At 57.2% G+C, this 21568-nt stretch overlaps 9 protein-coding genes across 9 annotated transcripts; 3 read left to right on the top strand and 6 right to left on the bottom strand.

Annotated features, from left to right (window-relative positions):
* Nucleotides 1-23: 23 nt before the first annotated feature.
* Nucleotides 24-497, bottom strand: L226DRAFT_527557 (uncharacterized protein; the record flags this gene model as incomplete). The annotated part of the gene is made up of 3 exons (XM_067679132.1): nt 24-164; nt 237-293; nt 354-497. Coding segments are annotated over 3 exons (342 nt in total), but the record flags the coding sequence as incomplete, so codon positions are not given.
* Nucleotides 498-1156: 659 nt separating this feature from the next.
* L226DRAFT_541118 (uncharacterized protein) lies at nt 1157-2029 on the bottom strand. Its single transcript, XM_067682008.1, has 5 exons — nt 1955-2029; nt 1839-1855; nt 1679-1770; nt 1494-1600; nt 1157-1426 (listed from the first exon to the last, which is right to left on the bottom strand). Exons 3-5 carry the CDS (start codon nt 1685-1687, stop codon nt 1228-1230), a joined length of 315 nt encoding a protein of 104 aa, XP_067528516.1. The 5' UTR covers nt 1688-1770; nt 1839-1855; nt 1955-2029; the 3' UTR covers nt 1157-1227.
* L226DRAFT_541117 (uncharacterized protein) lies at nt 1316-2226 on the top strand. The gene is made up of 5 exons (XM_067682007.1): nt 1316-1426; nt 1494-1600; nt 1679-1770; nt 1839-1934; nt 1990-2226. The coding sequence occupies exons 3-5, from the start codon at nt 1682-1684 to the stop codon at nt 1994-1996; spliced, it is 192 nt and encodes a 63-aa protein (XP_067528515.1). The 5' UTR covers nt 1316-1426; nt 1494-1600; nt 1679-1681; the 3' UTR covers nt 1997-2226.
* A 1808-nt stretch (nt 2227-4034) lies between these two features.
* L226DRAFT_427922 (uncharacterized protein) lies at nt 4035-4247 on the bottom strand (the record flags this gene model as incomplete). Its single annotated transcript, XM_067674669.1, has 1 exon — nt 4035-4247. A coding segment is annotated over one exon (213 nt), but the record flags the coding sequence as incomplete, so codon positions are not given.
* A 15-nt stretch (nt 4248-4262) lies between these two features.
* Nucleotides 4263-5262, bottom strand: L226DRAFT_564123 (uncharacterized protein; the record flags this gene model as incomplete). The annotated part of the gene is made up of 5 exons (XM_067683613.1): nt 4263-4643; nt 4703-4831; nt 4902-4952; nt 5018-5173; nt 5248-5262. The coding sequence occupies 5 exons, from the start codon at nt 5260-5262 to the stop codon at nt 4263-4265; spliced, it is 732 nt and encodes a 243-aa protein (XP_067528513.1).
* Nucleotides 5263-6234: 972 nt separating this feature from the next.
* On the bottom strand, nt 6235-7758 carry L226DRAFT_576830 (LuxS/MPP-like metallohydrolase; the record flags this gene model as incomplete). The annotated part of the gene is made up of 5 exons (XM_067685449.1): nt 6235-6324; nt 6392-6469; nt 6526-7306; nt 7363-7484; nt 7546-7758. 5 exons carry the CDS (start codon nt 7756-7758, stop codon nt 6235-6237), a joined length of 1284 nt encoding a protein of 427 aa, XP_067528512.1.
* A 313-nt stretch (nt 7759-8071) lies between these two features.
* Nucleotides 8072-10525, top strand: L226DRAFT_385615 (uncharacterized protein). The gene is made up of 5 exons (XM_067674426.1): nt 8072-8452; nt 8509-8571; nt 8635-8775; nt 8833-10166; nt 10236-10525. The coding sequence occupies exons 1-5, from the start codon at nt 8315-8317 to the stop codon at nt 10282-10284; spliced, it is 1725 nt and encodes a 574-aa protein (XP_067528511.1). The 5' UTR covers nt 8072-8314; the 3' UTR covers nt 10285-10525.
* A 1551-nt stretch (nt 10526-12076) lies between these two features.
* On the bottom strand, nt 12077-13332 carry L226DRAFT_548717 (S-adenosyl-L-methionine-dependent methyltransferase; the record flags this gene model as incomplete). Its single annotated transcript, XM_067682623.1, has 5 exons — nt 12077-12559; nt 12623-12744; nt 12822-12877; nt 12936-13072; nt 13123-13332. The coding sequence occupies 5 exons, from the start codon at nt 13330-13332 to the stop codon at nt 12077-12079; spliced, it is 1008 nt and encodes a 335-aa protein (XP_067528510.1).
* Nucleotides 13333-15213: 1881 nt separating this feature from the next.
* Nucleotides 15214-20201, top strand: L226DRAFT_541113 (uncharacterized protein). The gene is made up of 20 exons (XM_067682006.1): nt 15214-15431; nt 16061-16273; nt 16333-16470; nt 16529-17138; nt 17209-17684; nt 17744-18008; nt 18073-18171; nt 18235-18303; nt 18381-18456; nt 18510-18601; nt 18674-18773; nt 18831-18950; nt 19017-19079; nt 19132-19183; nt 19233-19303; nt 19385-19528; nt 19587-19651; nt 19752-19866; nt 19939-19986; nt 20091-20201. The coding sequence occupies exons 1-20, from the start codon at nt 15379-15381 to the stop codon at nt 20129-20131; spliced, it is 2910 nt and encodes a 969-aa protein (XP_067528509.1). The 5' UTR covers nt 15214-15378; the 3' UTR covers nt 20132-20201.
* Nucleotides 20202-21568: the final 1367 nt, after the last annotated feature.

Genomic DNA, 21568 nt, shown 5'->3' with positions numbered 1-21568 from the left:
AGATGACAGACCAGCGAACTTACAAAGACGAGCAGGGTGTCGATCTCCTTGTTCCATCGCTCGACCATTTCGTCGCTGTACTTCTTCACGATGTTCGCCGTTTCGTCCCAGGCTTTCGCGTGCTCTTCTTCTGTGAAGAACGTCTTCCTGGCACGCCAGTGTTCCTACCTCTCGCATGAGCCGTATCCGCAATGTCGCATGCCATTCATGATGGCCCACATTTCAACGTCACTCACCTCGAGAGTCTCAGCAGTCTCCCACTTGGGTCTTTCCTTTTCCGCCTGCTTTGGTTCCTGCATTGAACAATACTACATCAGGCCAGTTGAATACTCGAAGAGAGCCTTGATACTTACCGTTGACAGTGGATTCTCTGACTGTTTGCCCTCAGGTATGCCTCCTCCGGGCTCGACGCTACTGGCAGGCTCCGGGTGCACTTCGCGAGGGCCCGTCGTACTGGAAGGACCCGGTCGTGCGGTCGTCTCAGTTGTTTCAGGCATCGTAGGGAGAAGCGAATAGTCGGTTTGTAGGAGGTTCGAGGATGGGAGTGCAGTGGCAGTGGCAAGAGGTCTGAGGGAAAGTGATACCTACTACGTCCTCGAGAGCGTGTTACAGGGCAGGGTAGGGCGATGCGCCGGGAACTCCACTTAATGTCCATTGACCACTCTGAGGATGGGAAGTCGCACCTCATGGTTACCAATGTCCACGCCGTTGACAGCCTGAGACGTCTCAACGGCCCAAGTCCAGTCCGCTCGACGCCTTCAGCCAATCAATCAACCACAGCGTGCCTGCCACGTCGGATGCAAAGGGACCTAGTGACTAGTATCATGACTCCAAGCACAAACAGAGCGCCGAACTCAGCCACACATCTAGTGCCCAATAGCACGTGTGCACACTCTGAGCCTCTGACAGGACAGTGTGTCGCACAGAAGCTTCATAAGTTGGGAGTCAGTGCAACGCAGCTCCAAAGCCTGAACTCAGACTATAGGAGCAGGAGAAACGAGCTCGTTCTGACACAAAACGGCATCGGTCAGCAGGCCCAGGTCAAGCAGCCGGCAAACAGTAACTGCGCCTGACACTGGCAGATCACTCTATATCCCACCGAAGCCTTGATCTAAAAGCCGCGAAGGAGAAGCAGCCGTGTTCCGCTATGAAAGCGGTCACCAGCGCACAATGAACGTCGACATCTTGGATTGACAATCTGCTCACAGAACATTTGGCCAGATAGACTCACTCGCGCCGGGCACCCAGGTCCCACGACAAGCTCGAAGCCAGAGAACCGAGCGCCCTAGATTTGAGGCGAAGTACGTTGACACAGGCTATGGTTTTATGCCATTGATCACTGAAATACAGAGCTCGTCTGCGTGTGGGAGCGGCATGAGATCCCCGACCGCGACGAACGTCGGCCGACTCTTGACGAGGAGGTAGCCTATAGGGTAGACATGCGCGCAAGACTTTCGAGGCGCTGCAAGCATAATTTCGAGGATGAAACGTACCTTGAGTAAGCACAAGTGTCGCCCTTCTCCAGGGCGGATATGGGTAGCCTCGAGAAGCTTTCCGATGGATCCGAGTTGAATAGTTGTGTCGAGCATGACGAAGTTGACTGCGGGAAAGACAGTAAGTGCAAACTCTTCGCTGTTCAGTGGTGATGAGGGTGTGGTGCGCACGGGCGTAGACTTACAGCATGCATTGCGAGGTCGTAAGCGGTCGTGTAGGCATCGCACACGAGACTGACAGTGTTGTTCAGCTATTCCGAACAGCCGGAGGGAGAAACTACAAAGAGGGACATCAGAGAGCTCCCTGAATGGGAATGAGAATGACAGGATACACAGATAACTCACAGCTTCCGCGCGGGACTCTGCTGTCAATGTTCGTCCTCAGAGCATTCAAGAAGCGCATGGCATTTGGACATGGGAGAAGTCGGGGCACAGGTTGACCTGGAGAACTTGTCACGCACCTCGCACACGCAAAACATACATACAGAGCTCGTACTCTTTGAGCGCACACTCAACTCTCAAACCCTGCATTCCTGCCTCCAACCTTGACGAAGATGATGACGGTATTGACCTGGTTGTTTGCCGCAGAAATTTGAGACGGTGGCGGGTTGCCGTTGGCGTACAGTATATGATGGCAATTTTGCGTCAGATAGTGTCAATATGGTGGAGAGGATGCGTGGTCCGTCTAGACGTCTCAGAGAGAGTGCTGCAAGAGTTGACTACGTTGACTAGTTGAGTATGTACTGTACGAGTACATAGCAAGCACCGACATCATCGTATCACGCACGTGGCCGCCACGCGAGCCAGCGCCCACGCAGCCTCCACAGTAACCAGCTGCAGTTGTGTCGGACCAACAATCGACTTCCCCCTCTGTCAGCCCGTCTAGTCGTCTGCCTACAAGATACAAGCCACCATCTGAATCGTGTTGGGAAAACATGTTCATGCTCGCTGCCGACGCACAGTACTGTAAAGATACGCATGACTCGGAACTCCTACTCACAGTGCTGGCGACTCGGATGCCTTGGTTCTGAAGATATTGCGGGGCGATGGAATGTGTGAGTGTATTACGCCCGGCGTGCCCTCGCTGACTGAAGTATTCTATACTTGCACCTGGCTTTCCTAGTACGTATCACGCCCATTAGGCTGTTCTCCCCGCGCTCCTACCAAGCCGGTACGCCGAGTTCAACTCACATCTACATAGCTGTTGGCTAACGCCCGCATATTTAACAGGGACTCGAATGCGAGGATTTTCACCGTCGCACTGAAACAGTCCCGCTTGCCCCACTTGAGCCAGTCGAACGTTCATATCGACACTGTCAACGGCAAAGATCTGTGCTCCTTTGACCATCACGCGGCGCTGGTCGCGGGCAACTTGAACTTGGATGCACCCAGGTCTCCTGCGCACAGCAGTCCAGTGGGTCGCGCCGGTCTTGTATTGTCCTGTCGACTGCTTCGGACTTCGCAACAGGCGCAATAGCAACCGTACGTCGCCGGTACCCAAGTTGAGTACTCTCGCCCGTGTTTCGTTCAGCGCGGGCTAACTTAGCTAGGTTGCATGATCTCGTGCGCCCTCGGTTGCGGTATCGAGTGTGTACAGAAAGAGTCCCAGTGAGAAGCCCTACCCTCGCTGGCTGTCGTTATCACGGTGAGCTGGTCGGGCGGCGGTCGGCAATTGACACAGACCACCATACCGGCCTTGTGGTGTCAAGGTATGTCCTGGTGGACTGGAGAGCTGAGATCAGCTCAGTGCTCACGAAGTCGTCATAAAACAGGCAGATCAAGTGGGCTTGGACGGCCGAAGCATGCACGCTGTCCGTTCGCGCAATTCATGAGTTCACTATCCTCTCAATACACAGAGAGAGAAACGTCATAGCCATGGAGAGGTCGTTTTCGTTCATCCAGAATGTCGAGCTGCAGGCAATTGTCACGGATGATACGTGCCAAATCTACGCAGAGTAAACGAGTCAATGGAGTGCCTGACTGAACATGGCGATTGACTGCTCGGAACTCATCCTCCAAGGCAGCGGCCAGTGAAGCTTGCGGTCAATCGTTGTCGTCGTCGGCGATCATCATGAGGGTGATGTTGGTGCCGTTCCACATGGCCGGATGCACCTCGGAGCCCATTGCCGCACGCCCCTCCCGAGGGTCTCCCCAATGCTTGGTGGTGGCCGCTTCTATTTCACTGGAGCACCTCATCGCAGCGCGCGTCGTCGGCTCTGTCATGCAGACCGTAGCGTGACGGAGGTAGTTGATATTCATCGTGGCAGTGTATGATGTTGCTATGACCTCGACGTCTAGGCTCTCGCTAAGTCGGGAGAAGACAGTACGCTCCTTCGCGTCCCAGTGTACTGCTGTGCGATTATCCCCTGTGGAACTGTCTTCTGAATGCAAGAACTTTCACACGCGGTATGTCAGAGAATGCGCCTGTCGGAATTCTTCCTGTTGCGAACTCCGTAGCGGCAACGAGTAGATGTAGTGCCGGACGATCCAGGAGGATAGCTGGTACGGCAACTTGATCACGAAAACGGGCAACGACCGCTTGAGCACAAAAAGTGCGCGTGAGGGCGGCGAGATGTAGGAGCAATGTGTCGTCATGCTGGGGAGAATGATAGTGGTCAGGGAGAAGATAACCAGCATCCCGACAAAGACGCTCTCGACGATGGCCACCGTGCGATCGAGCTGCCACAGAAGGACCAAAAGTCCAGCAAAGAACAGTGCCGAAGCGATCTGTAGAAGGACGGGAAGCATGGCGACGATCTCCTTCACGTGTCAACGCTTCAGACTGTCCATTCGCAGCTGGCGTAGACGTGCGATCTCTCGCGGCGTCCCGGTGAGCCCTGCATTGTACTCGTTCAGCCATTGCTTGACCATGATGGCGATTGACGACGCTGAGAGGCTGAAGATGAGGCTCGAGAACCAGAGCGCGTTCAACCAAACGGCGTATCGTGGCGGGGGAGGAGGGGTGGGGTCATGGTTGACGAATGCCGGTGCTGTGGAGTTGACGGAGGGAGGGTTGATCGAGGAGCTGCTCAGCTGTGCTGAGATCCTCTCGAGAGCAGTGAGAACAGGGTCAGGAGGCGGAGGGGTGAGGAGCTGGTAGGACTGGACGTTGACGTTGAAAGCTGTCAAAATCGCCGAGAACAATCCTGCCTGTTACGAGTCAAGACTTGTCAATGTGAGCGGCCAAGTTGAACTGAGATCTGACTTACGAAAACGAGCAATGTATCAATCTCCTTGTTCCAGCGTTCAACCAATTTGTCGCTGTACGCCTCTAAGTTCTTCGATGTCTCCTTCCAGGCCTCGTCGCGCTCCTCGTGCGTGAAGAAGGTCTTCCTCTCCTTCCAGTATTCTTGTCATCCTAGGATTCAGCGATGCCACACACAAGATCTCCGAAGAACAAGCACCTACCTCCAGGGTTTCAGCAGTCTCCCACGGTTCCTTTCTTCTCTGCTCTGCTCTCTGTTATAGAGACAGTTCTGGTCAGCTTCACCTACACAGTAGACGCTCAACACAATCGTACTGACCTGTGGCGAGATCTCCGGTTGTTCACTCTGGCCGCCACCTGCTGGACTACCGGGCTGCGGTACTTGTCCTGTACCCAACCTAGGGGGAGGGTTATGGTGGGGTTCAGTCATCTCGATGTTCATGAACGTCGAGTGGAGCAGTAAGGGATGGGTCGGCTACGCGGCAGTGAGAGGATGGTGGTAGTGGATGAGCGACAAGAGGAAAAGGCTGAGGAGCGACTCTGACCTACAGGCTTGCAGGCCATTCCAACGTGTGTAACAGAGCACCGCGGCGTGGTGAGGCGAGAAAATTTTCCATAGACTATCAAACTCTATGCGACGGAGAGGTCGTACAACGTGGTGGACCATGTACACGCCGTGAGTGGACGACCCTCAGCCGCCATCTAAGCAAGAACAGGTAACACCAAGACTGTACTAGGACAGCGCATCAGCAAACCGGAGGAGGTCGAAGAGCCAACGTAATGGCTTACCAAGGATCATAAGACATCGTCGACGGCGGCGCAGTATGTTTGAACATCCTCGTCGGCCGCTCCGAAGTTTGGTAGCACCTTCTCGGCGCATGCAATGAATGATCATACAGCGTCGGCGTCACAGGGAGAGTAGATGACCCCGTTATCTTCCAGTGACACTCGACTTTCGTGTCGAAGCCGGATTCCAAGGAAACATACGACGGTTCGCACGCACATGCTACGCACCACTCACCGGTCCCCTCCCAGCGTCCGACACAAACAAACTTCGACATTGGTCATCCGGCGAAGCACCCGGCAAACAGGCACTCGCGCACGACCCGGGGACACTGCCAGACAGATAGATCTGCACGAAAAACGCCATTGGCCCGCGGCCCGTCCAACGGCGCACCGAAACCCGAACTCAAAAACAAACAAAAACGCCACGAAGGAGAAGCCAGGCCGCGGTTGCGCTACAAAAAGCGGTGCACATGCATCGGACAACACGACAATCAACATTGACAATTCGCTCACAGGGATATCCGATGAGATAGACTCGCGCAGATCCCGGCACACAAATCCCACGACACGAGCGGGTCCGGAGGTCTGCGCAGGCCGTGAAGCTTGAAGCTTGAAGCTCGAATGCTGGAGCATGATGGAGGACAGAGCGCCCTAAAGTTGCAGCGGAGGCAATGAAGGAAATCATAGATGCGTGCCCAGGAAAAGAGGTTTATTGACACGAGCTATAGTCTATTTTTGCCAGTGAATAGCTCAAAGACCGAGCTCGTCCGCGTACGGGAGCGACGCGATGTCACCGACTGCGACGAACGTCGGCTTGCTCTTGAGCAACGAGGAGGCAGCCTATGAGGTCGATATGCGCGTCAGACCTCCGAGGCGTTGGGAAAGTAACTTCTGAAAAAAGACGTACCTTCGAGTAAGCAGAAGCGTCGACCTTCTCCAGAGCGGAGATGGCGTCGGTGATGGATGCGGGAGAACCAGAGAGGATCTGCAGACAGTCACACATGAGCGCTCGCAGATGGCACATATCTACGAAGTACTGACCTTGGGACCGACGGTAGAGACGAGGCCGTCACGGACATCGAAAGCGCTGGCGGCAGAGAACTTGGCCTTCGCGACCGCCTTCTGGAGCTCCTCACCCTTGAGCGAGCCAGCAGTCTTGAGAGCGTCGACGGCGGCCTTGGCCGCAGTCTTCACATCGGCGGTCGTCTGGCCCTGGACGAGGAGACCGAAGAGGGACGCGTCCGAGTAGGGCAGGAGAACCGGCCGTACGGACGTGCCGGCAGGGACGCTCGCAGCAATGGGCGAGGTACCCTGCGACCACTTGACGGAGGGCGTAGGGTCAAGATGCGACGCAAGGACGGCGAGCTCAGGCGCGGGTGCGCCCGCCGTGCCGAAGCCGACGAACACGGTCTGGGGGCCGTGGTGTGCGCCGATGCGCGACTCGCCGCCAAAGTAGCTCGAGGGCGTCGACGAGGGCGAAGCAGAGCTCGAGAACTTGCCAAGGGACTTCTGGAGGAGCTCCTCGAGTGCGCCCGCCTCGATACCGGTGCCGAGGACCGCGACGTTGCCCGCGCCGAAGACGGACTGCGCGAACGCCTTGACGTCCTCAGCAGTGACGTGGTGGCCGGGGGTAGCGAAGATGGAGTTGCCGAGACCGTTGCGGAAGGCGAGCGCGTGGGCGAGCTCGAGAGCGTGGGTCGCGGGGTCGTGGAGTGCGGCGGTCGACTCCGCCTCGCAGACGGGGCCAACGGTCTCGGTGAGCTCGTAGCGGGTGAACTTGGCGGAGGTGAGGAAAGAGGAGAGGACGTCGACAAAGAATGCCCTGGGCGCGGTCGTTGGGTCGGGGGAAAGATGACATGGCATATGCGGAGAACTCACTCGTCGCCGCGCAGGAACTCCGCCGTCAGCGCCAGGTGCTCCCTCGAGAGACTTGAGGAGAGAACACCGCCGTAGAGCTCCGCTTCCCGGACGGTGCCCAAGAACGAACGCTTGTCGGTGCTCTAGTTTTCGTCACATGCATAAGTTCCGCATTCTGTACTCCTCCCCTGCATGAAAACACACCTTGAACGCGTAGTTTTTCAGGGCGTGCGCAACACCCGGCTTGGGCTCGTACCTGCTGCCTGCCTTGACGAGGAAGGTGACAGCAGTGGTGGGCTCGCCGTTGTCGGCGGCTGCGACCTTCACGCCGGCGGAGTCGACGACGGTGGCGAACTTGCGGGCATTACGGGCAATACGCGACGCACTGCGCGCGGCCGACGCTCTGGCTGCCAGCATGGAGAATACGAGGAATAGAGTAGGGAAAGCAGAGGAGGAAGACAGCACCGCGGGCGACGGCCACACCCAGTCCTCCCGGCGCCTCCCCGTTCCGGCTTGTGCCGAGCCAACTAGACGCGCCCTATTCCGCGTCGGCGTCTCACAGGCTTACTCTGGTCCTCGACGGAGTACGAGAGTACGTTATAGGCTGGACGAAAGTACTAGGACACTGGTATAGCGAGTCCCGGGATGGGATGAGTGACCTTAACCTCGTAATCCTTGACAATGTCTGCAACATTACCAGCCGCTGAACTATCTTCTCAGATCTAGATCATACTATGCGATTCAAAACTCCCGAGGGTCGTACAGCTCCTTTGCGTCTGACGCGGGCCACCACGGGGCGCGACTTCCCCTCTTCATAGAGTTTGACGGAATGCGGATTAGGGTTCTTCGCGCATCGCCCCGGCCTGCCCTGTAACAGCTGGTTTCCGAGGGCCTCGTTCCTCGGGACTTCCCACTCACACACTCCCATCCTCTGTGATACCTCTTGCAAATCGATCTTTCGCCGCGAGCTACGATGCCTGAAGAAATCGCGATGACTAATGCACCGGGTCCTTCCACTACGGCGGGCCCTGGCGAAGTACATCCTGAGTCCGCCACGCCTCCTCTTCCGGAGATACTACTGGCAGAGGGGGAACAGCAAGAACGACCTGTGGTGAGTATGAAGACCTCTCATTATGAAGTCCTGCTGGGTTGACGGAGCACTCTTAGATACCGAACCTAAACCAGGCGAAAAACGAAAGACCCAAGTGGGAGACCGCTGAGACTCTCGAAGTGCGTGCAGGATTGTGCCAGGATGGCATACGACGGTGCAGACATGGCTCATGCGAGAGATAGGATTATTGGTATGCCAGGAAGACGTTCTTCACAGAAGAGGAGCGCGCCAAAGCCTGGGACGAAACGGCAAACATCGTGAAGAAGTACAGCGACGAAATGGTCGAGCGATGGAACAAGGAGATCGACACCCTGCTCGTCTTTGTAAGTTCGCTGGTCTGTCACCTGAATCGCCTGACTGACTGCTCCGCACTACTCAAGGCGGGTTTGTTCTCAGCGATTCTAACTGCCTTCAACGTCCAGTCATACCAACTCCTCACGCCCGCGCCTCCCGTCGATCCCGTCATCCTCGCGCTTGAGAAAATCTCAGCGCAGCTCAGCAGCTTCTCCATCAACCCTCCCTCGGTCAACTCCACACAACCCGCGTTCGTTCGCCCCGATCCTACGCCATCCTCCCCACCACTGTGGGCCGTCTGGCTCAACGCGCTCTGGTTCTCGAGCCTCATCTTCAGCCTTTCCGCCGCGTCCGTCGGCATTATGGTCAAGCAATGGCTGAACGAGTACAGCTCCGGGCTTTCCGGGACATCGCGACAGATCGCACGTCTCCGCCAGTTGCGTCTGAACAGTCTGCAGCGATGGCACGTGAAGGAGATCGTTGCCGTCCTCCCGGTACTCCTCCAGATAGCCTCAGCGCTGTTCTTCGCTGGGCTTCTAATCCTCTTGTGGCAACTCAATCGCACCGTGGCAATTGTTGCAAGTCTCCTCGTCGGCGTGCTGGCCATCTTCTCCATATCCACTATCGTTCTCCCGAGTTTCGCGACCCATTGCTCCTACCTTTCTCCACCGTCGCGAGCACTCTATGAACTTACGAGGCCATTGAGAAAACTGCTCTATCCCGGTCTCCAGCTGGTTTCCTCCCTGATAGTCGGCCGTTATTGCTCTACTGTCCTACCACTGGCGTCATTCGAGAAGGAGGAGTTTCAGAAGGAGCATCCTCGCATCTACAGTGTGTGGAAGCTTATCAATCCCGATATCGATTTGACACTGAAGTGGCGCGGCATGGAACTCTCCATTCTTTCCGAGCTCGACAACCAGGTAGATGGCGACATGGTAGCCACAGCATATACCACCGGCATGAATACCGACTACCTCCATCACGCCGCTGTCAACATCACAGACCTCCCCCCCGACGTCTCGAGACAGTGCTTTCAAGCAATCGTATCTGCAAATGTCGCGCACTGGGGAAAAGATAGACATCACTGGTCAATGCAGGCGGTGCACCCATGCTTGTGGAGCGGTGCCATCGTCGCCCTCATGATGGCCCCCCGCAGTGACATGGCTCTGTCGCAATCTTCATTGGCTGATGCGCTGAAGACCGCGTACAGATACATCGATATAAACAGACGTCATGCTGTAACAGATATTCCCTGGACGCGTTTAGCCTGCGCAGACTTTGTGCGTATCATATACCACTACTATGACCATGACATGTTACCCCCTGGTGAAGTGAACATCGCAGAGACGTTGCTAGACCGGGAGCTGTGGTTGTTCGTACTACGGGTTGCTGATATTGGTCTTGGAAATGATATCCGCCGGTATGGTTGGTCTGCAAAAGCACCGTTGCATTGATGTTCTCTGAGCTGACGCGATCTTGCACTTCACAGTCGCCTCCACTTGTCAGCAGGAATGGAATCGCCGACGCACATCCGCTGATGAAGATGAGACACGTCTGGCCCTCAACTCTCTCCAATGCACTATCTGCTGCATACCTTCTCTCGGATCTCCGGACTACAAGCCCAATGATCTGGAGTACCAGGCCATGCGTGCGCAGGTTGTCAGTGCGCTGGACGAATTCTCGGTTTTCCTGTCCACACCACGGTCACTACAACTTTTCTCTGACGTCCAAGGGGTCTTTGATGCGCTCCGCGAACTTCACGAGAAGGATGCAGATCTACTCTTGCCGAAGTTTATCCAAGCCATGTCCAAGTTTCTGGATATGACTCATGAGAACAAGGAATGGGGATGGATACACGCCCGCAACGCAGCTTGGATTAGAGCGCTCAAGCAAAACTTGCTCGACGATTCAGAACAGGGGAAGGTACGCACATATATCAGCGACACGCTTGCGAAAAGCTCACGACATTATTCCTTCTTCATCAGACTCCCGCTGCAGACAACGTCCAGTCGACTTCTCTGGCCCGGGGGACTTCAGCGACGCTCTCTCCGGTAGTTGATTCTACAATGATCAGCATCCCCGATGTATCGTCTCCTGCAGGCAGCGAGCATCATGCCATCCAGGGGACGTCACCAGCCTCCAGGAATTCTTCTACTGCCTCCATTACCTCCCCTGGGTCCGAGTCGACCATGGGTTCCCCCGAGGGTCCAACTGTGCCTGAAGTCGCACCGCCTACCACTAGCACCGGGAACGCTCCGGCTCTCAGCAACATGTCCTGCACTGCGACGGTGGAAGACCGTGCCGCTGTCCGCACTGCTGCTGGTGCATCCGAGTCCCCACCGGTAGACTCGGAAGTTGAGCGCAACGGCATCTCAGACTTCTCGGTGGAGAGAGCGCCCTCCGACCATCCCTCCTCGACTTCTACCGTGCCATCGTGGGCCTCCCGTTGTGATGATGATGCCGACGCGTCTTGAAGTGGGCCATCATGCTGCGTTCGTGACTCGTGGTCGTATCGCAATTCGCTACGACCCTCCGCACCCAGTTCACCTGCGCCCCGACCCTTCTCCGTTTCCTCGCACTGTCCTGTCTACGTGTTCCTGCGATGCTCGCAGGCCGAAATCGCTTCTTGTTCACACACAATACTCCCTATCGCACGTCTCCCCTGCTCTGTCATTTTGATATCTCGTACTACATACACTGTCGTGACAACACCATACATGCGTCTTCCGGTGTTCGAGATACTACATGCTGGCCTCGTATTGCGCGAGACAAAGATGTACGACTACCGCTACATCTGTATTCAGAGGCTTGCGCCCGACCGTGGAAGAATATCTGCCAGGTGACGACACTGGTCGTGCGAGCCCGAGGACACGTACACAGGCTAAGCTTCGAATTGTGCATAGTACGCGAGCACCGATGGCAAGCCTCATGGCTCTCAGGGAAGAGTGAGTTGTTCCAAAGGGTATTGGCCAGAGACGAGCTGCGTTAGCACGGATCCGCGAACCGCATCTTGAGTAGCTACCCGACCAGCGCCGATCGACGACGATCATCGCGGTACGCAACGCAAGCATGAAGTCGGGTTGGTGCCCCGATGCGCATACCCTGCTTACCTGCAACGTGATCATCAAATCCTACCTACGCAAGTGCATGGGCATAAGGCATATATATTCATAGAGGGGCATACTTTGTCATACAGCAGATGGCGATAGGAAGACATGGCGAGGGAAAGCATGCTAGAAAGGAGAAAGCACGAACACAACTCGAAAGCAGTCAGATAACATGGTGGAAGCGACACGAGAGAAACACGACGGAAGGACAACCTACAGCCATCTATCCCCTGCGGGCATAGACGGTGTGGCAGATGGACACCAAACCGGGGACGCTCCAGATTTCATCGATGTAGCCCTGAACGAGGTCGTCGGCGTGTGCGGCCCAGCGGCCGTCAAGGAGGACGGCGCGCATGGAGCGTGCATAGAGCTCGACCATCTCGCGGTACTCCCTGCCGAGCTCACGCATCTCGGGGTTGTCGGGCCAGTCGCCGATGGGCATGTGGTAGGTCCGGGCGACGATGTGGGTGAACTTGCCCGAGTCGGCGAGGAGTTGGGGGATGCGGTCTGCAACGGTCTGGATGCCGCGGCGCTCGAGGAGGGTGCTGCGGACGGCGTCGAAGAAGGCGAGGGCGCGGGGGGCACGAGCGGCGACGTCCGAGCCGTCGGCCATGGCAGGACGCCTTCCCCACTCGCAGGAGACGAAGAGGCCGCCCCTGCGCAGCACGCGGGCTATTTCCGGAAGAAGGGCGCCATAGTCGCGAATCTGGGAAGCACGGGGGGCCTGGTGAGCTAATGTGCGAGCATGCGAACGGAACGGGGCGCGTACGGCCATGGTGACGGAGCGGGCGTGGACCATGTCGATGGCGCCCGTGTCGTAGCGGAACTGCTCCTTGATGTCGTGCATCTCGAAGAGCACGTTGCGGGGCGGGTAGCGGGTCGCGATGGGCACTGCGGGGGGAATGCGGACGGTGAGATCGCCATGATCGGGCGGCAGTCAGGGAATGTTAATGGGCCCGGGCACGCACCTATGTCGACGCCGTAAAAGCGCACGTCCGGGTATTCGCGTGCCATATCAAGCACCCTGCGAAGAGGCTGTAAGCTTGGCTTCAGAACACACGGAACGGATGACGTATACGCACCAGGAGCCAGTGCCCGTCCCGAGGTCGAGCACGCGCCGTTGCTCGCCCGGCAGCGCGGCGAGCACCTCGCGCACGGGCCCGACAGCCAACTCGCCGCCGAGGAGCCTGCGCAGGAGCTGATGCAGCCCGTTTTGTCTCTGTTCACACACCGCGATCAGCGATCTGGCAAACAGGCAGCGACTCGCACAGAGTCAGGATCAGGGGGCGTCCCGCTTACTTGCTGCTCTTCCGCATCCACGGGCAGAGGATACGGGCAGGAACCATGAGAATGGAAGAGTCTACCGCCCCGCTCCTGAAAGTACTCGGGGATCTCGTCGGCGGAGAGCTCGACGATGCCCTCGGACATATCAGAGTCGCTGCGACCGTCCTCGTCGCCGTCGTCGTGCGGGTGGGGCATGGTGTGCGATTCGGAGCCGGGAACAGGGCGCTGGTGGGAGTAGTCGATGGCCATACGAGGAGAGACAGAGAGCGCGAAAGAGAGCGAAAATTGGGTCGGGGGCGGGCTGATGTGTGCGAGTGCACATATATGTCGAATAACAACTCCGACACCGCGCCAACAGCGACGTTAACTCAGCGGCGGAGTGTCAGGACGGGGAACGCGGTTGCGGAACGCGTGCCCCAAGCTTGGAAAAGGCGCAGGGGAGCCGAGCGAGAGATGCTGGTAGTCTCAGTGGCAGGAACAGGGTGGTTGGGATCGACAAGATGCAGCGTGCACGGGCGGTCCGAGGTGCTCGACCAAGGCGGTTGCGTTCACAGCCGTCTGGAACTCTCGTCGACACGGGGGAGCAAGAGAGGCAGGGTACGCGCCCAATGTGGGACATGTCCATGCTCCCGGAGACACAAAATGGCCAAAAGGACCAAATGCGCACTAGGCGACGGCCTGATTGAACCAAGTGATTGAACACTGCGGCTAGAACCATCAGCTGATCGCGACGCCCCCACTGCGCGCGCGGAAGCATTTTTGCTGCTGACGAATATCCCCTGCGTTATCCCCCTCGCTTGTCCTCCTCCAACCCCGCGAGCCCGCCTCGCGACCTGCACGACGGCGGAGTGTCCGACACCGCCAAGCACTGCCATCAGTCCGCCACCCGTGCCTATCGCAGCCCATCGCACCCTCGCGACCTCCTGCTGCGCTCAACAGACCCACCGTATCGCGGAAGAAGGATGTCAGCCTCACGTACATGCTTCGCAATTCGGAATCACAGCAGATCTCACACTCCGCCTCCCAGGCCTCCGAGTCCCTGCGCCCTCCGCGTCTACTTCGTCCACACGCAATCATCCGACTCCTCCCTGGAAGCAATCCCTCCATTAAGGCTAAAACGACCGAGACACACGGCGCCGCAGGACCAATCAACGAGATCGTTCTCAGGGCATCCGTGCCTCCCAACATCCATGTGTGATGCTGGACATGGGCGCGAGTGGTGCCATATATACTGTCATAGTAGGCGCTCAGTACGAGGCAGCAGTGAGTGCACATCAATGAGACATACTTACCAGCTGGTAGCGAAGCACAAAGGGAGCTTGATGCGTGGATTGAGGTAAAACACCGCGTACAGAGGCCTTAATACCTCCCGTTCACCTGCGACGTGAGAACGAGACAGGTCTCCTAGGACCAAAAACGCGGGTAGTCGGCCACAGAGAGATCATCGGCCCTCAATGCGGTACCGCAAGCTTCTAGATCATGGGCACGCAGAGCACAAGCAAGTCTGCTGAGCAAGCCCGCACGTAAGGCAAGTTCGTGGTGTTCCCGCGGTGGCTTAACGTCCGGTGATTGTCGACATGTTAACCCGCCGCTTATTGCGCGTTACGATAGGGCATGTGCTCCCCCGTGCCTCAGCATGCAGCTTCTGGCGCAGCGCTAGGTATCTTGTACTCAATGGACGCGTTATGTCCGATCATGAGGAAGGGGGTCTACGTCAGGACGGCAGTCAAGAGCGCTGCGCACACTGACCAAGGAGCCCATATCTTGCCGTGGAGGAGATTCGAGGGGGCCTTCTCTCAATCAATAAAGTACAGATCGCGTGGATCTGATCAGCGCACGCAACCACGCAGAGCACGACTTACCCTCGAGGGGTAGGCGTGGCGCACTAGCAGGCCGTGTGTTCAACGCATACTATATGCGTCATCTTGTTCCACACTAGTTTTTTCTCCGAGCATTCGGAACCAGTAAAAAGTTGGCCTGGTAAGTCGCACAGTCAGAGTGAGTTCAGCAAAGCAGACTGAGTGACTGACCTAAAACGGATCCTGGTTCGAGTCAAGCACGCAGTGGCGGTGGCTTGCCGTCGGGTTTTACCAAATCGAGTCGAACGAGCGGCTATGGCGCCCTCGGAACTTGACCTCAAACCACCTCCATCTCTGAACTATTTCCTCAATCCAGTCCTCTGGGCTTCTCAGCCGGATGCTCTCAGACGTGGAATTCTTCTTTGCAGAGCAAGATGCCATCATGAACCGTACTCCCGAGAGCATCGACGACTACCTGGCCCGAAGACAGAGGAGGTGAGTGTTGGTGGTTCCCATTGATCGCAAGCCCTTCTGCGGGTCAATTTGCAGAACACATGGATATATGTGCACTGGGTTTCTGTTGGAATGCACCGCTATTCCTCGGGTGGTCCCTGGCAGCTCGGTGCGCCTCTTTCCTGTTGGGTAACGGGCGCCGCCGTGCTGTTCATGAGGCGCAAGACGTTCAGGTCTAGGCGTGACATCGGTGGCTCTAGCCCTACTATATCCCTTCTATTGTCGTTTGTGCCTCGCACACGATCATTGCAACCATTACTGCGATTTCCGTCATTCGGGCTCCTCGCCACCGTTAGTACCATCGCTCTCACAGTCCAAGTTTCCGACAAGCCCGCAACATCCAGCGTACCTGGCGGGCTTTGAAGTGAGCGCATCGCGCTCGCTCCAGAGACCTAGCCTCTTCGCCGTGCTGTTGTGATGGTGTCATCCTGCACCATGTCAGCCATTAACGGGCGATACGCGCGGCCACCCATGTGCGGCTGCTCGAACTAACCGACGGATCGTGCGTTCCAAACGTCAAACTTGCGGCACGACCGAGGAACGTGTCAACTTAGACTAGCATCTGGGTGTTCTTTCGTATGACCGAACGGCGCTGACGCATACATCATCAGCCGCACAAGCGCAAGTTATTCATTCAATCCGGACACTATTCCGATAGACACTAGCAGCGTGGACTCCATCAGCCTGCTACAAGGATACGGAGCCGCGCACCCTGCTCCCCCGCCGCAGCCCGACGCCAAGGGTTCGAGTATCCCGCGCAGCCCGTTGGCAACCACCGCCAAGCGGCCAGAACCCTCCCGGCCTGAAGAGGATCCACTCAAGAGGTAGCTTCTTGGTGCTTCACTTCCGTGCCGTCGCTGGCTGACATTGATTCGTCACGTAGGAAACGCAAGGCCGATGATGCCGGCCCTCCACTCGATCGCAGGAAGCACAAGAAGTCGAAGAGCATCGACGAACAGCCAACTCCGACCGCTGCTTCGGCGGCGATGGCCCCTCCTCCTGAGGCGCTAGTCGGAACCAGGTATGTCTGTTGGTGCCTCTGTCTTGACGTGTTACATCGTATGACTCTGCGCCTGCAGCGAGGCCTCTACGGGGGTGGAATCACGCCAGCAGAAAGGACGTCTAGCGGAGTTGTCCCAACCTGCCGCACTCTCTGCGATCGAACATGTTACGCACGCTCGAGGACGCGCGTCTACGGGTTCTGCGGGCAAGTCGGAGCTCCAGACGTCCCCTGCTTCTTCCGCAGACGTCCACATTGACGGTCAGAAGCGTCCGGGCGGTGTTAAGGAGTCGAATCATGCTGGCGGCAGTCATCGTGATGCGCCCGCCGATTGCAGCAACATCACAACTCCACCCAGCACAGCGCCGGAGCCCGTCGCCCCGGTGTCAAAGGTTCCTGCCGGAAAAGCGAAGGCCCGAGCCCGGGCTCAGGCTCGGGAGCCTGCCAAACCCGTGACGTTGGGGAGGAGTGTTCCCGCGGCGCCGCCAAAGGGTAAGGGGAGGGGGAAGAAGGAGAAGCCTCCCCGGTACACGCCATCCGAATACGCCAAAGTAATTCAGGCACAGTTCGCTGAGCTCCGACGGGGCGGCAAAAACAAGCCCCTGCAGTTCCTGAGGGGCAAGCGGATTTTTTTCTATGGCGGCGACTTTAATATGGCTGGGGAGGCCACGCGGAATCGGATGAGGATCGTGGGTGGCCGATTTTGTCCACTAGCGCTCGGACCGTGTGGCTGACCGATTCTTCTGTGTGGTTATGTAGATCGTGAAACATGGTGGCGAGCTCCTTCCCGAATATGACCCAGAGAAAGTCACGCATATCATTTGTGAACGGGAGATGGGACCGGCACTCTTGCATGCGCTCAAGCTGAAGAAGCCGACCGACATCCCGGAACACATTCCTACTGTGACGTGGAGCTGGATCGTGAGCGGGCAGGGCCGCAAGCCAGTGCGGAAGACCGAGAAGGGCGAGCAGACGGACGGGGGTGCGCGCGATGCTGCCGATGCGTCCGAGGATGAAGATAATTACGAGTATCCGATGGACTGGCTATTCAACCATGCGACATTCAAAGAGCGTATCGACGCCGGAACGACGCCATGGGGGGACATCGTGCGCAGAAAGCGCGGGCGCGAAGCCCAGAACAAGAATGGCGCGGCCAAGGATGGGCCGAGCCGCGGCGGTGCAAGTACGAATAACAATCTGCCAGGACAGAGCAGCGACGACATCAGCCACATCTCGTGCGTCGCACCCGTTGGATATTCTCGTGTCTCAGGGACTCTGACGCCCATAAATACAGAGACTTCACACAGGATAAAGTGTCACCCGGTGATGGAGCGAAGATCAGTCCGAACGCGGGGCTGCCTTCGCCACCCTCTTCTCCCACATCCCCACGCCCGGACCCTCCCCAACCGCTCGGCCACGACGTGTCCACCCTTGCCCCAGCAACGGGCGCAGCAGATTGCAGCTCAGCAGGACCCTCGACGACGAAATTTGTTGTTGGCTCGGAGAACGACCCGCTGGCAGAGTTTTATGAACAGGCACGGGCCGAGCGGTACGCGAAGGTAAGCTGACCTTACATGCTTCGAATTCTGGGTGAGAGGGCCGGGGTTGACGTCAGCTTTCCAGTGGCTCGGGCTTGTCGAGTCTGATGATGAATCGGATTCGGAAGAGGACGGGGGCCACGCACGCGCTGACCGCAAGAAAGGCAAGGGCAAGGGGTCGAGGGTGCGTTCTCCTTCCGTGCTTTCTCCCCACTAACGGCCGCCTGAGCGCCTGTTTGCCCGACAGTTTGTCTGCGATGACAAGCATGCGAGGCAGCGTCGGGGGCCTTGTCCTAACCTGGACGTTATAGCTAAGGTACGCCTCCTTGTGTGTTCTCCCCGTTGTTTACGTTTCCCTCATGAAGCGGCGGATCTTGCGATCTCGCCTTGTAGCTTCAGGAGCTGCAGGAGATACATGCTGCGAAGCCCGGCAATGATAACCACTGGCGCGGGGTTGTACTTGCCAAAGGTGAGTTTCGTCGCATCTGCTGGTGGACCGTAGTCACAACCCATGGGGAGCAGCCATTGGTGCTTTGCGCACATACCCTACCAGGATCAAGTCAGAAGAGGAAGCGGTGGCAATATTCGGTATTGGGCCGAAGACCGCGCAGAAGGTCAGGATCCGCCTCATCCGATCGCGCTGCACTTGCCCTGTCCTGACTCCTGCCCGCCCGACTGTCCGGTAGATTATGGAGGTAATCAAGACCGGGAATCTTCGGCGGATCGAATGCGAGAAGACGGAGGATTTCTTGGTGTGCAAAATGCTCGAGAAGATCTACGGCGTTGGTGAGTGTTCATGGCGTCCAGGAGGTGTTGACGGCAACCTGAACTGACGTGGCTCAGGACGCAACATCGCGCGCATGTGGTACAACAGTGGCGTTCGAACGCTGGAGGACGTGGCCGCGCGCAAGGGCGGGATCGAGTTATCGATTGCGCAGGAGATAGGGTTCAAGTACTTTGACGGTGCGTCTTCAGCCCACGGTCTGTTGTATCTCGTGTTCCCTTCGTGACCGCGTCCTGCTCGTCAAGATATCAACTCGAGGATACCAAGAGCTGAGGTGCAGGAGATTTACAACCTCATAGAGGCTGAAGGTGAGCCCGTCGATTGGGTATTGGCGGACGTTCTTGACATCCGTGGCATTAGCCCTACGACTCGACCCGAAGTTGTTCATCCGCGTCATGGGTAGTTTCCGTCGGTCAGTGGTTTTCTCAGCGTGTCAGGGCGGGATATTCACAGCGCGACAGAGGGAAGGCAGATTGCGGAGACATTGACGTGCTCATAACGCGGCCGACGAACGACGGAAAGACGCATCGCGGTGAGTATCATTCTCATCAGTAGATCCATTCACCATCCTCAACTCTTCCTCCTCCGCCCATCAATACACCAATGGTGCCAGGTATATTGCGCCGTCTCCTTTCAGAGCTGCACAAGAAGGGTATCGTCACCGACGACCTTTGCCTTCCGAAGGACTTCGAAGATCTTGAGCTCGTATATCGGGGCCTCTGCAGAAGAGACGCGCAGAGCCGGCGTCGGCGGATAGGTACGTGAAGTTGTCGTTACTCGCATCTCCAACCCTCGTATCCAACTCCCGCATGCAGACTTCCTTACTGTGCCATGGACGTCGAGAGGGGCTGCACTGCTGTACTACACTGGGGACGACATTGTAAGTGGCTGCCACCTCTACACCGCGCCGCTGTTGCTGACACTCACATCTCCGCCTCACCTCCACCGCCGCTCGCACGTTCGTGGTCGCGCGGCGGCAGTTCAACCGATCGATGCGCTTGAAGGCCCGCAAGATGGGGTACTCCCTGAACCAGAGAGGGCTGTTTGTCGGCGTCGTCCGCGACCCGAGCGATTGGGGGAGGAAACTTTGCGCCGGTGAGTCGCACCGTGTATCTGACCCCAGCACTGATCGCGTCTTCGGACCCTCGAACTCACTCGACCGTGCAGGCAAGCTGATCGCGTCGGAGAGCGAGGAGGAGATCTTCCGGATTCTGGGTGCGTGGCGCTGGCTGGCTTGGGCGAGGCTTGGAGTGGATGTGACTGATCATGCTCTGTGGGCACTTCGATGCCTCGTTGCGTCTTCTCTTTGTCCATCGCAGGTGTTCCATGGCAAGAGCCGCATGAACGGATACGCAATTGAGCAGGGCGTCACTGTCGTTGGCTGGGTAGATGATGTCCCGGAGCCGGGTATTTGGCATTTGCATGCCCCCGTCATGGCTTGCGAATATGATTCTTCTCAGTGACCTCGGAGGTAACGCGGCGGGGCGCACTATCGTGAATGGAACCGCGAGCAAGATAGTACTATCGTACGGGTGGACGATACGTGCGCTGCTCGTGTATACGCGAAAGGCAACTGAACCGTATAACCACAGCGTTGTCATTCGTGAGATCAGAATCGTAGGTGCACGTCGATCAATGCCGCGAGGTCAGGGGGCAGAACTACGTCCGAATGCGTGGTGTGATGCGAGGCTTCGAGCTGAGACACAAACTCCACTATTCTGTGTCTCGGGAGAACTTTAGGAGCTACGCCGTAGTAATATGAGGCCGCGGGGGAGGCAGGGAACTCTGCAGCAGCTTGCCTTCTCCAGGTTCTAGGAGTCGGCTGAGGACTGTCCCCCCATGCCAGCTCTACGATCGTCGCAAACTCTCTCCCCTTGCACGAGAGTTATGGTTTGCCGATTGCATGCGCGGGAGCGCCGTGGCATGCCGGTGTCTCCTCTCTGAGAAAACTCCTTCTGGTTGGGCTTTGCATCATTCGACGCCGTGTTATCGGAACGGCGTTTCTGCTGCAAACCCCGTTCCCGTAACTCGGCGCTCGGTGCATTTCGAGTTGTGCGGCGACGTGACCGCGCGCCGTCACTCGAGAGTCAAAGTCCTGCCAAATAGCAGCTAACATATTTGTTATGAACAGCGCGGTCTGCGGTAGCAATGCGATATGCGCGGTACCACCCCATTCGAAGTGTTTATGTATCTACTATCGAATGAGACGTCGAACCATGCTCACCGACTCGGAGGCTCACGATTTCCAGTATTTCGGGGGACCAGGTACTCGCAATCCCGACCATAGTTCGAGAGGTCTGCAAGTGCACTTAGCCACTTCAAAGGATCGAGCCCGGGACTCGGGTGGAGAGTCATCCGCCGCAACTATGCCTGCCGACGGTGAGCTGCAGTCATGCCAAATGCTTCAGCTCTCTTTCCAGCGTCCGAACACCCGCTTGAAATACACTGGCAGGTACCTTGACGGCGTCTCAGGGACTGGTATATTTACCCTCCAGGTACCGGTGTGGCTTATATATCTCGGGTACACGGTGTCCGGCGAGTGTTCTCAGCCAACAAAACCCGCAGTCAAGAGCTCTGTGGTGTGCCCTCAGATGCACGCATTCCACTTTCACAGGCTGGTTTGTCAGCTTGAGTAACACAGTGTGACTGTTCCGGCCAACATCCTTCCCGGGCCCACCGGCCGAGTTGATTTTGACCGTTGTTGAACGTCGGAGACCCCTGGCAGATACAGACCTCCGGTTTGAGAGTGCATCCATACATCAAGTCTTATGGTACAACTTGAGTTCGATTGAGCAGC

The sequence above is a fragment of the Lentinus tigrinus genome (assembly GCF_003813185.1).
Source record: "Lentinus tigrinus ALCF2SS1-7 unplaced genomic scaffold L226scaffold_82, whole genome shotgun sequence".
NCBI lineage: Eukaryota > Fungi > Basidiomycota > Agaricomycetes > Polyporales > Polyporaceae > Lentinus > Lentinus tigrinus.
Note: the sequence above shows the minus strand (reverse complement) of the source record. Positions and strands in the feature narration are given on the sequence as shown.